Source organism: Peromyscus maniculatus, chromosome 7 (assembly GCF_049852395.1).
Source record: "Peromyscus maniculatus bairdii isolate BWxNUB_F1_BW_parent chromosome 7, HU_Pman_BW_mat_3.1, whole genome shotgun sequence".
In the NCBI taxonomy this organism is placed as follows: domain Eukaryota; kingdom Metazoa; phylum Chordata; class Mammalia; order Rodentia; family Cricetidae; genus Peromyscus; species Peromyscus maniculatus.
This window is the reverse complement of record NC_134858.1, coordinates 55,807,632-55,822,746: the sequence shown is the minus strand read 5'-3', so window position 1 is coordinate 55,822,746 and position 15,115 is coordinate 55,807,632. Positions and strand designations below refer to the sequence as shown.

General features: G+C 43.9%; 1 protein-coding gene across 2 annotated transcripts in view; it reads left to right on the top strand.

Moving 5' to 3' along the window:
- The window catches only part of Rec114 (REC114 meiotic recombination protein), a 109,291-nt gene that overhangs the window by 90,168 nt on the left and 4,008 nt on the right, over positions 1 to 15,115 (top strand). For both annotated transcript variants that reach the window (XM_006971491.4, XM_076576385.1), the window contains 2 exons: positions 10,030 to 10,227; positions 13,543 to 13,629. In XM_006971491.4, the coding sequence (XP_006971553.1) occupies positions 10,030 to 10,227; positions 13,543 to 13,629 (285 nt within the window). The remainder of the gene's footprint in view (positions 1 to 10,029; positions 10,228 to 13,542; positions 13,630 to 15,115) is intronic.

Below are 15,115 nucleotides of genomic sequence, written 5' to 3'. Positions count from 1 at the left end.
TCTGGCTATAATGAATAAAGCTGCTGTGAACATAGTTAAATAAGTGTCTTTGTGGTAAGATGGAGCATCCTTTGGGTATTTGTCCAGGAGTGGGATAGCTGGTACTTGAGATAGATTGATTCCCAGTTTTCTGAAAAACTGCCATATTGATTTCCAAAGTGGCTGTACAAGCTTACACTCCCACCAGCAGTGGAGGAGTGTTCCCTTGCTCCACATCCTCTCCAGCATGAGCTGTCACTTGTGTTTTTGCTCTTAGCCATTTTGACAGGTGTAAGATGGCCTCTCAAAATCATTTTGATTTGCATTTCCCTGATGGCTAAGGATGTTGAACATTTAAGTGTTTCTCAGCCATTTTGGTTTCCTCTATTGAGAATCCTCTCTTTAGATCCCTACCCCATTTTTAAATTAGATTATTTGGTTTGTTGATGTCTAGTTTCTTGAGTTCTTTATATATTTTGGATATTGGCCCTCTGTCCAATGTGGGGTTGGAGAAGGTCTTTTCCCATTCTTTAGGCAGATGTTTTGTCCTATTGACAGTGTCTTTTGCCTTACAGAAGATTTTCAGTTTCATGAGGTCCCATTTATTGTCGATCTTAGTGCCTGCACTATCAGTGTTCTGTTGAGAAAGTCCTCTCCTGTGCCAATGCATTCAAGTCTATTCTCCACTTTCTCTTCTATCAGATTCAGTTAGTGTATCTTGTTTTTTTGTTGAGGACTTTGATCTACTTGGACTTGAGTTTTGTGTAGGGTGATAAATATGGATCTATTTGCATTCTTCTACATTCAGACATCCAGTTAGACTAGCACCATTTGTTGAAGATGCTTTCTTTTTTCCATTCTATATTTCGAGCTTCGTTATCAAAAATCAGGTGCCCATAGGTATATGGATTTATGTTTGGGCCTTCTATTCAATTCCATTGATCAACCTGTTTTCATGCTAATACCATGTGGCTTTTATTACTATAGCTCTGTATTACAGCCTGAAATCAGGGATGGTGATACCTCTGGAAGTTCTTTTATTGTACAGGATTGTTTTAGCTATCCTGGATTTTTTTTCAAATGAAGTTGAGTATTGTCCTTTCAAGTTCTGTAAAAAATTGTGTTGGAATTTTGATGAGGGTTGCATTGAATCTATAGATTGCTTTTGGTAAGATTGCCATTTTTACTATGTTAATCCTACCAATCCATGAGCATGGGAGATATCTTCTTCAATTCTTTCTTCAAAGACTTGAAGTTATTGTCATACAAGTCTTTCACTTGCATGGTTAGGGTTACCCCAAGATATTTTATATTATTTGTGGCTATTATAAAGAGTGTTGTTCCCTGATTTCTTTCTTGGCCCATTTTTCTTCTGTATATAGGAGGGCTCCTGATTTTTTTTGAGTTCATGAAGACGTATATCAGCTGTAGGAGTTCTCTAGTAGAATTTTTGGGATCATTTATGTATACTATCATATCATCTGTAAATAATGATACTTTGAATTGTTCCTTTCTAATTTGTATCCCCTGATCTCCTTTAGTTGTCTTATTGCTCTGGCTGAACTTCAAGTACTATATTGAATAGGTATAGAGAGAGTGGACAGCCTTGTCTTATTCCTGACTTTAGTGGAATTGCTTTGAGTTTCTCTCCATTTAATTTGATGTTGGCTGTCAGCGTGCTGTAAATGGCCTTTTTTGTGTTTAGGTATGTTCCTTGTATCCCAGAGCTCACCAAGACTTATCATGAAAGAGTGTTGGATTTTTTTCAAAGGCCTTTTCAGCATCTAATGAGATGATCATGTGCCTTTTTTTTTCTTTTAGTTTTTTTATATGGTGGATTACACCAATAGATTTTCATATGTTGAACTATCCCTTCATCTATGGGATGAAGCCTACTTGATCATGGTGGATGATATTTTTGATGAATGTGTTTCTGGATTCAGTTCTGAGTATTTTAGCATCAATGTTCATGAGTGAAATTGGTTTCTAATTCTCTTTTCTCTGTTGAATCTTTGTGTGGTTTGGGTATCAGAATGACTGTGGCCTTATAAAATGAATTTGGCAATGTTTTTCTGTTTCTATTTTGTGTAATAATTTGAGGATTAGCTCTTTCAAAGTCTGGTAGAATTCTGTGCTAAAACCACCTGGCCTTTGACTTTACTCAGTTGTCCCACTGTCTATTGTTATGTCCTCCTTTTCATTTCTGATTTTGTTTATTTGAATATTCTCTCTGTCTTTTAGATAGTTTGGATAAGCATTGTTTGTCTATCTTGTTGATTTTTCTCAAAGAACCAACTCTTTGTTTCATTGATTCTTTGTATTGTTCTCTTTGTTTCTATTTTATTGATTTTCAGCCTTCAGTTTGATCATTTTTTGCTGTCTACTCTTAAGTGTGTTTGCTTCTTTTTCTTCTAGAGCTTTTAGGTGTGGTGTTAAGTTGCTAATATAAATCTATCCAATTTCTTTATATAGGCTCTTAGTGCTATGAACTTTCCTCTTAGCACTGCTTTCATGTGTCCCCTAAGTTTGGGTATGTTGTGCATTCATTTTTATTGAATTCTAGGAAGTCTTTAATTTCTTTATTTCTGCCTTGACCCAGTAGTCATTCAGTAGAGAGTTGTTCAGTTTCCATGAGTTTGTAGGCTTTCTGTTGTTGTTGAAATCCAGCTTTAATCCATGGTGGTCTGATAGGATACAGGGGGTTAGTTCAACTTTCTTGTATACTAGTCAGTTTTGGAGGAAGTTCTATGAGTCCCTGAAAAGTATATTCTTTTGTGTTTGGTTGAAGTGTTTGTAGATATCTGTGAGGTCCATTTGGTTCATAACATGTTAGCTCCAGGATTTCTCTCTTTAGTTTTTGTCTGGATGGCCTGTCCATTGGTGAGAGTGGGGTATTGCGTTTCCTACTATTAATATGTGAGGGTCAATGTGTAATTTAAGCTTTAGTAATGTTTCTTTTACAAATGTGGGTGCTTTGCATTTGGGGCATAGATTTTAAGAATTGAAATGTCATCTTGGTGGATTATTCCTTTGAGTATAAAGTATCCTTCCCATTAATTTTGGTTTGAAGTCTATTTTGTTAGATTTTAGAATAACTACACCAGTTTGCTTCTTGAGTCCATTTGCCTGGAAAATCTTATTCTAATGCTTCACTCTGAGCTAATGTCTATCTTTGATGTTGAGGTATGTTTCTATATACAGCAGAAAGATGGACTCCTATTTTTGCATCCATTCTGTTAGCCTGTGTTTTTTATTAGGGAATTGAGTCCATTGATATTGAGAGATTATTGATATTAATAACCAATGATTGTTAGTTTCTGATATCTTGGTGATGGTGGTAGCATGCGTGTATGCGTGCATGTGTGTGTGCTCACACGCATGTACTTTTGTTTTTGCTGGTGTGAGCAAAACACCTGTGTTTTCATAAGTGTAGTTAACCTTTAACCTCCTTGGGCTGGAGTTTTTCTTTTAGTACCTTCTGTAGGGCTGGGTTTGTGGATAGATAGTGTTTAAATTTGACTTTGTCATGGAATCTCTTGTTTTCTTCATCTATGGTGACTGAAAGTTTTGCTGGTTATAATAATCTGTGCTGGCATCTGTGGTTTCTTAAGAGTTTGCAGGGCATCTGTCCAGGACCTTCTGGATTTTAGAGTCTCGGTTTGATTAGTCGGGTGTAATTCTCATATATCTGCCATTATATATTACTTGACCTTTTTCCTTTGCACCTTTTAATATTCTTTCTTTGTTCTGTATGTCTAGAATTTTGATTATTATGTGGTGACGGGAGTTTCTTTTCTGGTCCTATATATTTGGTGTTCTGTAAGCTTCTTGTACCTTTATAGACATGTCCTTCTTTAGGTTAGGAAAATTTTCTTCTATGATTTTGTTAAAAATATTTCCTGGGCCTTTGAGCTGGGATTCTTCTTCTATTCCTATTATTCTTAGGTTTGGTCTTTTCATAGTATCTCAGATTTCCTGGATGTTTATGTCAGGAATTTTTAGATTTAACATTTTCCTTGACTGATGCTATCTATTTCCTTTATTGTGTCTTAGCACCTGAGAGTCTCTCGTCCATCTCTTGTATTCTGTTGGTGATGCTGCATCTGTAGTTTCCTAGATTAGTTTCTTACCTAGATCTTCTATTTCTAGAATTCCCTCAGTTTCTGTTTCTATATTGCTTCTATTTCCATTTTAAAGTCTTCAACAGTTTTATTCATTCATTCAACTACTTGTTTGCTTTTTTCTTGGCTTTAAAGCATTTATTCATTTCTCCAATTTTTTTTTGTCTTTTCCTCAAGTTCCTTAAGAGATTTATTCATTTCCTCTTTAAGGACTGTGGTAGTTCGAATATAATTGACCCCCATAAGCTCATAGGGAGTGGCACCATTAGGAGGTGTGGCCTTGTTGGAGGAAGTGTGTCACTGTGGGGATGGGCTTTGAGGTCCCCTATGCTCAAGCTATGCTCAGTGTGGCACAGTTCACTTCCTGTTGCCTGCAAATCAAGATATAGTACTCAACTTCTTCTCCAGCATCATGTCTACCTACATACTGCCATATCCTGCCATGATGATAATGGACTAAACCTCTGAAACTGTAAGACACACAAATGTTTTCCTTTATACGAGTTGCCATGGTCATGGTGTCTCTTTACAGAAATAGAAACTCCAACTAAGACAAGGACCTCTACCATCTTCATAAAGTTGGTTTTAAGGTAATTTTCTTGTGTTTTAGCTGTGTTGGAATATTCAGGGCTTATTGTAGGATAGCTGGGCTCTGGTGGTAACATTGCTCTGGCTCTTGTTGATTTGAGTTTTTACACTGGTGTCTAGGCATCTAAGTTTGGGGGAAGTATAGGTCTAGGTGTCAATTTCTGAGTTGTCTTTGTTGGATGGGTGTTTTCTTTCTTGGTTTCTGTTTCCTCTTTGGTCTTCTGTCTTTGTGGCCTGGAATTCTGGAAGCCAGTGTGACCTCTGGTCCAGCAGAGTCTCCATCTGAGTTGGGGGCAGCACTTCTGGTGGTTAGCATGGCCTTTGGTCCCACGGGGGGGGGGGGGGCCGGGGAGGTCACTGCCCAGCTTAGGGGGTGGGACACAGTGATGAGGGGGTGGGGACTAGGAATAGTGTTGGGGGGCACTGATAGAGTGGAGGAGGTCCTCGAGTGAGCCACTTATCTGGAGTTCTGGCAGCTAGTATGGTTTCTGGTCCAGTAGGGAGTCTCTGCCTGAGTTTCTCTGCCTGAGTTTGCCTATCTATTCTTCTGGCTGGTGTGGTCTTTTTCTGGCTGGTGTGCCCTGCAGCTGTTCTGAGTGGCATGGCCTACCCTGAGTCAATTTAAATTGAACTTCCTTACTAAACTTTTATTAACAATAATGTGATAATATTTTAGGTTTCTAGGAAAGTGATTTTATCATCAGCAAACAATGATTATTTATTTCCAGTGGTTCACATTTTATCATACTTTCCTCACCTTTGATGGTTAATCTGTGCTGTTTGTGAAGTGAAAAAGAAAGAGTTTGGCTTTTTAGAATTACCCAGGAGAAACACGGCTAAGCATGTCTTTGCAAGTGTCTCCGAGAGGTTTCAGTATGGAGACAAGACCTACCCTGGCTGTGACATGGGCACCCAGCCTGAATAAAGTGGAGGTGAAGGAGGGAAGTCTGAACACAGCATTCATCTCTGCCTGCAGAGGGCATGTGACCCGCCCTGTCAGCCTGCCTACCGCTTCCACTCCACGAGGAGCTGAACCCCATAAAACCCTGAGCCAGTGTAAACCCTCCTGTTCTCCAGCTGCTTTCCGTCAACTACTTGTCAGAGCCACAGGAGACTCACTTGTGTCTGTACTGAGCCCTGGCACCCTGGCCTCCCCATGACTGCACGGGTTGTGGTGTTGAGATGGTAAATGCATCTCTAGCTGCTGTTCAGGTCTTCGCTACCTCAAGGAAGTATTGCTCAGCTGTAGTTTATTTACTAAGACCTTTATCAGGATTGCACAATACATTCCATCAAGTGCTTTTTAAAAACAGTTTATTGTCTGAGTGGCAAGAGGCACGGGAATGCCTGGTCAGAGGACAACTTTGGGGAGTTGAGTTTCTCCTTCCACCATGTGGGTCCCAGGGATAGAACTCAGGCCATCAGCATTAGCAGCAAGTGCCTTCACACTAGGCCATCTTGCAGGCCTCACCAAATACTTTTTGACACTTAACAAAATGATGTTTCTTTTTTCCTCTCTGCTGCCTTGATGCCACATAACAGCTGTCGGCCTCTGCCTTCCGTCTTAGCTGGCTTCTGGCTTTGGATCACTTTTAATTCCTAAGTACTAAGCAACATACACTACTGTTTAAATTAACAAATTGAGGTAAAGTTTGCATTCCTGTAGCAGAAATTTAACATCATTTAGATTCTTCAGATAGTAAACATCGTATTTTTCTCTCTTCAGGCAGAATACACAGACTAAAATAGGCTTGTGAGGTGGGTCTCGTTCCTTTCAACAGTTCTGATCACTCGTCAGAATAATGGCCAGTTGGCTACCAGCAGACACTTAACCCCTGTCTGAAGGGCACTTTGGATGAAAGGAGTAAATCTAAACCAGTGTTGGCTTCGTTTCCCATCCTAGTAACTCACTAAAGCAAGTCTGTTGACTTTGTCTGGCCTGGGCTTTGAGGATTACCTATTGGTTCCAAAGCAAATACACTGAAACTTGTTCTCTGACTGTATTAGTCAATTTTCTATTGCTATAATGAAATAACAGGCTAGGTTACTTTATAAAGAAAAAAGGTTTACATAGCCCGCAGTCTTGGAGGCTCACGAGACTGGCATTTGGTGAGGGCTTTCTTGCTGACATGGTCTCAAAGTGGTACAGGGCACGTCACGGCAAGAACTAGGGTGCAAGCATGTGTCTAGCCTCTCCCCACGACCCTCCGCAAGCTAATGACCTCCTAAAGGCCTGACTTCTCATACTCCTGGGTTATTGTCTGTCCTCTTGGGCTTCAAGACCCAGTTTGACCCTCAGCATGGAGGCTTTTTTCTGTATTCCTGAACCTTTCGACAGTACAGAGATTCAACTGAGTCTTGGTGAAGTCTTGACAGTGGCATTACATTCCTTAGGACCTCACAGGAAAGTACAATGGGTGTGTGAGCTCTCTGAGGCCTCCCTGGCTCCGAGTGGCGCTGGGGTATCACCTGGGCCGGAGGACAGTAACTGCTGTAGAATGGCCTGTGGGCACTTGCTGAGCCTGGTCCTTCCCCGGAAGAAATTCCCCTGCTTCGCTGTGTGTGGAGACAGCGCAGAGGCCAGCATTCAGACTCATTTCCTCTGTCCTCAAGAGGTCTGTGGAAGGTGGGGTTTCCTGGAGATTAACTTGAAATTATCTGCTTAACATCAGAACCACCTCTTAAAATATTTTAATACCTTAGGTGGCTAACAGCAGAGACAGTCTTGACAGCTTGTGAACTTAAAAATGTTTTCCTTGGAGCTGGAGAGATGGCTCAGCAGATAGAACTTACTGCTCTTGAAGAGGGCCCGAGTTCTGTTCCCAGCACCCACATCAGGCCACTCACTAACAACTGCCTGTAGCTGCATGCAGCTCCAGGAGATCTGACACAATCTCTTCTGACCTCTGTGGGCACATGCGCGCATGCAAATATGTATACATACAAACAAGGATGTTTTTGTTCCTAGTAAGATCTTTCTTTTAATAGATGAAGAGTTCGGTCCCAGCGCACCTTCTGGCTGGCCCACTGGTGGTGAGGACGGAGATTAAGATGGCTGTGTCCGTCTTCTTTTCTGTCTCCCCACTGTGTGCTGCCGTTAGCTTGGGGCTGCATGCACGAGGTACATTTCTGGCTCCAGACAGTAAGCTCAGACTCCTCCTGAGGGTTTCGTAGATGTAAATGGGGAAGACAGCCGCAGACGTCAGACATAAGGCCTTCCTCTAAGTGAGCCCTGGCTGTCTAAACCGGTTCCTGCACGTGCTCCTCCAGAGGCACAGCTGCCGACGGTGTCCGTGCCCGGTCACTTAATGTGTCTGCGTTGCAGCTTTTCAGCAGTTCGAGTCCTGGGTTTTGGTGCGTGTGACTTAGGGGTAAAGGAGTGCACAGATATCTTCCTACAGCACCTGGGGTAGGATGAGTTCAAAACAACCACATGAGAAACCAGGTGGCTAACATGCCATCCCTTTTCTCAGGGAAGGCCGCTCTTAATGACTTGATAATTTAGAAATTATTCACCCAAAAGACTCAAAGGCCAAAGGCAGTAGTAAGCACACACAAAAGAAAAATACAAATCAACTAGGAAAGTTAAGAAAACTCTTCAAGCTCAATTGTAACCAGAGAAATGCACATTTGAAAATCTGTTCACTTAGTGTGTGTGATGCAAATGAATAAACATGCCAGTGCTGGAGTGCACAGGGAGTGGGCACATGGGCAAGTCTGCATTTAGGCATTTTTAATTCAAAGATGCTTTCAGAGTTTATAAAGCTCTGTGTGCTTTGTGATGGGGAAAGGCTGGGGCAACCTGAATATCTGTCAGTAGGAGGCCAGCTGAATAAAGGGATACGCTTCGGCTTTTAGAAGTAATGAGCTGTGCTTCTATTTTTACACACCTATTGAATAGAAAATTAGGCTACAGCACTGCAGCTTAAAAATATGCATAAAATACAACCTATATATTATATTTTATATAGGAGAGCTCTAAGATGTCTTCTAACAGATCCGGATACACAAGACTGTCCCAGGGAGTGATAACAATGAACTCACACTCAGAAAGGAGAGTAAATGGAAATGCGAAGAGAAGCAGGGTGGTGAGGGGGTGGGACATGCTACACACTCCCTAGAGTCCAAGACTATGGCTCTGTTTTTGATGAGGTTTATTTAAACAGAATAAACTGATCTGGGGGAAAGCAACAACTTGCTTATAGGAACTTCTAGAATTTGCTAAGGTCAGAAATGTTTTCACACTAACATATGTGGTTTACATATTTCCAGAGTAAAAAGGGTGGGTGGTCTGCACGCTCATCTCAGCACCTGCTTTCTTTATGGGAAAAACCTGAACAAATGCATTTGCTGCCGCTTGGGTGGCTTTGTATAGGTTGACTCATCTAGACAGAATACCAGCCTAGAAGAAGGGAACTGTTCCTAGTAGTTTGATGTTATTACCGCCCAGGCCTGTCTTGAAGCTTACAATCAAGTAACTCTGAACTGCCACATCTGGGTTTGGGAGAGGGGAGTTGTCTGTAGTTGTCCTGTCCCACATTTGTCATTTGCCCAAGGATGTAACTCCTAGAGGAACTAAAGGTGTAACAGTCAGGTGTCTAGGGATACTTAATGAGGGATCGTCTCCCCGGGACATGGAAGTTCCCGACCTCATTTCATATGGCAGCCTGCTTCCTCTCCTTTCCTTGCTGCGTAAGCGTTCATGTGTGTAGGCTGTCCCCTAAGGTCAGAGCTCAGTCTTCTCAGTCCTCTCCACCGTAGTTTTTGAGGCAGGTTCTCACTGTTTCAGCGAGGCTGTCTGGCCCCCGAGACCCTGGGGGCTCCCTCCTCCACTCCCCAGTCAGGGATCACAGGCAACTGCAGTGCCTGGCTTTTACCTGGACGCTGGGGGTCCCATGCAGGTCCTCATGTCTGCACAGCAAGCATGTTACTCTCAGAACCAATCCCCAGCCTGGCCTGCTCTTCCCTTTCCATTCAGAAACATTTTGTTGAACCAGGACTGTCGTATACTGTTTTCAGATTTTTCTATTTAAGGAATTAGATGCCGTGAAACTTGCTATTTTGTATGCTAACCTAAAAATTTATTAAAAACTTAAAAATATCAGCTGTAAAATCTGTATTGAAAGCAAGACAGAACACCAACCTACCACGCACTCAGTGGACCATCCTGTTTGCTAGTGTCGGTTGCCTGAGAGAAATGCATTCCCATGAGGAAAGGCTTCTAAAAAGACACCGAAACAAGTTCCTGGCTTCTCTGTACTAGCCCCAACAAGCGAGAGAGTGTTCACCAGAAGACCCCACAGCAAACCCCACTCAGTGATGACATCTGGTTTTCACACAGAACAAGAGCCGCATGTTTCGTGTACAGTTTAGTGGGGAGTCTGAGGAAGAGGCGCTGGAGCATTGCTGCAGCTGTGTGCGCATCCTGGCCCAGTACATCACCGTTCAGGCACCTGACAGCATCGGCCAGCAGCGTCAGCAGAGCCCAGGCCCACCGGGGGCAGGCGAAAGCCAAGGGAAGGACCCACTGCAGCAGGGGGTGAGTGCTGATGTGCTGGGTCCACAAGAAACCCGACGGTGTAATCCACGGTGAGGACCCAGATGAACGGTCAGGTCCACCACCACTGTCACCTCTAACACCAGCCCCAGGCGATCCACTATGTTCTCCGAGCCTCCTCACTCACATATGCTGGAGTGTGTACACGCGCGCGCACACACACACACACACACACACACACACACACACACACAAATCATTTTTAAAAGTATCTGTTGAGTGATCTTTTCAATTCAAGGTTCATACTTTCAAATTAGCTGCCTAATCTCGAAGAAATGACAGGGAGCCCCAGCTGTATTTCAGTGTCATCACAGAGCAGGGGTTCTCAAAGCCTGACCCCTGGGACCCAAGGTCCAGTAAAATATTACCCCCCACTTTCACTGTCCGCTTTAGTAGGACCAAAGGACTCATGGGTCTGGCCCCTGCCACTACACGCCAAGCAGTGGACCCAACTGCCAGCCACCACTCCCTTCCTTCACAAGGCATGCCGAGTAAAAAGGGCCCACACTGGACGAGTGCTGGTTGTTTCTGGAAAGCACCTGGGTGAGACTCTTGGCCCGGCAGCCAAACTGCCTCTGCCCTCACCTGGTGCTTCAGAGCCATCACCCACCCCACGGCAGTGCAGCTTCCTCAAAGGGAAGCTAGGCCTTTCACCCCAGATAACAATGCACACTACTTACTGACAGGAACAGAAGGTCAGTTTTGGTTTTAGCATCCGTTCTCTAACCTGTGATCCTCCTGCCCCAGCCTCCAGAGTGCTAAAATTACAGACAGGGTTGCGCCAGTGTGCTGGGCTGAAAGTCTAAATTGAAATTAGAATCTTGGAAAACTTGTGTCTACCACACAGGTGTCAGGCCTTCCTGACCCCAAAGACATTTCTGAGCCTAAGTGAATGTGATTTATTCCTCATGAACAAGTGACAGAATCTGTTAACACCTGGAAGTTAGGTGTAGTTGACAGAACCAGTATCTATAGGCTGACCAATGCATGGTACCTAAAGATTCAAAATGGCTGAGAGAGAGCTGTCCAAGTGCAAAACAGACAAGTGGCCATGGTGTCTGGGCACTTCAAGTGCACTCACTGCTCTGGTTCAGTCTGTGCTGCCTATGTACACATGAACCAGTAGGCAGGTTAGGGCCGCACCATGTAGGAACGTGCAGACTGGAGCTGTGAGCTGGAACAGCAGATGAAGGCTCCGCTGTGCTGACTTTACAGGCTGGGCCCAACTGGCTAGGCAGAAACACCCTCAAAGTACTGAGTCTATTTTCAGGGACTTGTCTCATCTGTAATTTGGTGTTTTAGATAGTTGAGACAGCCTGATGTTATACAAAGGCCATAAGCTCTGGTATCTAAACAGATCTAGGTCAGAGTTCTGGCCTGGTTTTGTGGTAGCTGAGTGATCTTGTGCAAGCCATGAACCTCCTCTGTGAAGTGGTGAGCGAGAAATGCTGGGAACACTGAACAGTGCCTGACAAACAAAACAGAAACCACACTGTCCATCACAACCGCTGCTGCCAGCATAGCTACCTTCTCAGCTCTGCTCTTCCTGCCAATGAGCAACTATCAGAACCTCCAGGACCCAGAAGGAACAGGAGACACACTGAGGTGGCAGAGCAGACAGCTAGGCGAATCCGCTGAGCGCAAGCACAGCCTCGAGCAATCCTGTCTTAGACCAAACATTTCCCAAGCTGACCCGCAACTTCTGACATGCCAATCTAGATACATATGCTTAGTCTACCTTAAAAGCTGAGGCATGGCCAAGCTCAAGTTATTGCTGCCAAGTTCAAGTGTATCGTCTACCAATACTGTGTCTTTTTAGTCTGAAGTAGTTGTTCCCTTCTTTGCAGATAGGGATAATTCTATGTCTTTTCTATTTAAAGTTCTTGAGTCATTTCTTGGCTTTAGTTTTTACTTTTCCTCAGCCTTATAATTTTGTTAATTGTAGCCTCACCAGGTGTTTCTCAACTCAAGGGCCCTTGAGGTAACCCACCCCACCATAGGAGAGGGCTGGGCAGGGAGTGGGGGCAGACAGGAAGAAGGTGGTAGTTCTTATGACCTTTTCTTTTAGTGAGCACAGAGGTGGGTGAAGTCTGTTACTATGTGCATAAAGCCTTACTCTCCTCTGCTGGCGAGGAGGACCACCTGAGTCCAAGAGTCCACCAGATTCACGAGTCCGGCCACCCTCAGCTGCTGTTCAGTGTTGGGGGATGGTCTTTTGGCTGGCCTCTTTCCCACTGGTGCAGCACCATGTGAACTGAACTAATAGGTGTCCCAGAAAGCACTGACAGCAGAGATGGAGGGTTACTAAGCACCAGAGTTTGACTTCTGTTAGAGAAACTGTAGAAACGGAACATGTGATCCTAAGGGCTCCTATATACTCCCATCCCATTCCCCACCCACACCCCACACCTGCCTTGGCCTTTTCTCATTTTGATTTTGGGTATCCACTAGTTCTCATTGTGTGCCCATCCCTATTTGGGGAGCAGAGAGGGAGGGTACTTTCAAGTCTGGTTTTCTGTCACCAACTCACTAGCAAGTCAGCTTCCACATAGACAGAAGGTAGGCTGAGCAACCTCTGCTTCTAGCAGACAGACATGTTTCTGATGGACAAGAGATGCCCTCAGAGAGCAGTTTACTTTCTTTCTCTATTACAGAGTGTCCCTGTTTCTATTGCACAGGGACACTCTTCTCAAGATTAGCAGTGTGGCTACAGGTTCCCAGAGCACGGCCAGGCCTGTGGATGTGGCAGGAGATAAACTTGGCTCTTAGCAGGCTACAGAGTTCCAGAGGATGGGACCTCTGTCCTGTTCATCTAATGCCCACCCTGTATCACTCAGTGCCTGGGATAAAGTAGAAACAAACAGTTGCTAGAACTATCTACGGAATTTTATTTAATGAAAAACTCAGAACTGCACATTGTTCAAAATGACATTCTTACAATGTACTCTTGTTAAAATGTTGTCTCACAGCATACAGGGGTTCCATAAGCACATAGGGTACACAGGGCGGCACACAGTGCTCCTGCTTCCTTGGATCAGTCCTGAGTCACACATGGGTCTTCTGGGCAGAAGTGCGCTGTGGTGGCTAACTGCCCATCATGCCGAGACCACCAGGTAGACGATGATAGGAAAGACAGTCCTGGTGATAGGTACCACAGCACAGGTACCTAAGTGTGATTAACAGCTGCTTTTCCTTGTTTGTCTGTCTCTGAAGATGAACCCTTGAAGCTGAGGACTCACGAGCACCCCACTGAGATAACTCTCTAACCCCGTCCTCTAATTGCATGTTTCTCTGCAGCCTGCCCTGAACCTGGAGCAGCAGGTATATGTGACAGCTGGCACTGGTGCTCTGGAGGGAAGGACTTCAGTGATGCATCTAGCTCAGGTATTTCTGTGCTGGGTTTTGTCCCTAAAAATGGTAGTCCACAAGAATTGATATTCAAGTCTTTCCCTTGCCATAAAAAAAGAACCTAAAGTGTTCCGAACAGAAGGTGAGAGGACAGTTGCTGCCCTTTACCCTGCCTTAGAGCACAGATGTGGCCTGTGCAGACTGCCTGCCTGAGGAAATGAAGAGGGGCTGCTTACCGTGCTAGAAAGAACTTAAATCACCACCTCCCCTAAAGGACAAAAGAAATCAATTCAATTTTGGAGTGAAGATTGTAAACTATTCTAAAACAAATACTCAAACCAAATCTGGACTCTATAATTCCTGCAGGGCCAACCTTCAGTGCTACTGTCTCAACTAAGGAGCATTGGAAAGTAGGTGGAAGGCATAAAAAAATAAAACCCCCTATTGCTGTTTTTCTGAACATGGGCTCTGGTAAAGATGGCCCTGGAACCATTTCCAGAACATTTAACATGAACACCTCACTTCCAAGGACACAGGTGGATAAAAGCCACATGAGCTACCCGTGCCTACAGACCCACGTCTCCTACCCTCTGATTCTTTAAATCCTTGGACCAACAGCTGTATGCCACAGCTCAAACAGTGAGCTTGGTAAGTCTGCCTGAGCCCAGGGAGCCTACTCAGCCCTTTTAAGAACTATTGCCAGGGCCCTTCAGAATCTTTGGCTTGCTGACTATCACAGCTGCCTCACAGACAGCTCCTGCCCACTTGTAGTTCCAGTCACATTTATAGTTGTCGGCTGTCCCCTCTGCTGGAATCCCCTGAGGAGTTTTTGGTTCACTATATCCTGGCTATACCAGGCTAGGGCTTTGTGCCAGCAGCTCGTGCTTTCCGCAGAACCAGCATACCCATCAATATGCAAGGATGAAGAGTTTTTATTTGAATAGTATCTATTAAACTGTGTAAAGAGTAGTACATAAAGAAAAATAAGGGCTTTTGGGGTGGGGGAGTCTGGCTTACCACTAAAAATAAAATGGGGTAGTTAAAGATAAAGAACTTGAGAGAAGGCAGCAGGAAAGCAAATGCTTATGTATGAGGCCCTGGATTCAATACCTAATTTGCACACACAGAAGAGGGGGAAAAAGACAGACTTCTTATCCTTAATGACCCAGCAACTGTGAACGTAAAAAACCTTGTCCAGCAGTAGGCAGACTTTTTTTTTTTTTTTCTTTGTTCTGGGGAGTGACTGAGCAGGGCAAGGTGCTGCATTCTTACAGAGGAGAACTCTGCCATCAGTGGGGCCCAGCAGCTGATGTACACAATACTGACAAGACCAGAAACAGCACCAGTTTGTTCTGACCTTTTGGGCAGATCATCCTGTAAATACAAAGTTGGATAAACTTCTTGGAAGCCACTTAATATAAACCAAGTTGTTTATTCTTTTTTCTTGCAGCTGCATTTCAGATATATAGGTGTACATAGAATGTTTATCATAATACTGTTTACAGTTAAGAATGGAATCAAC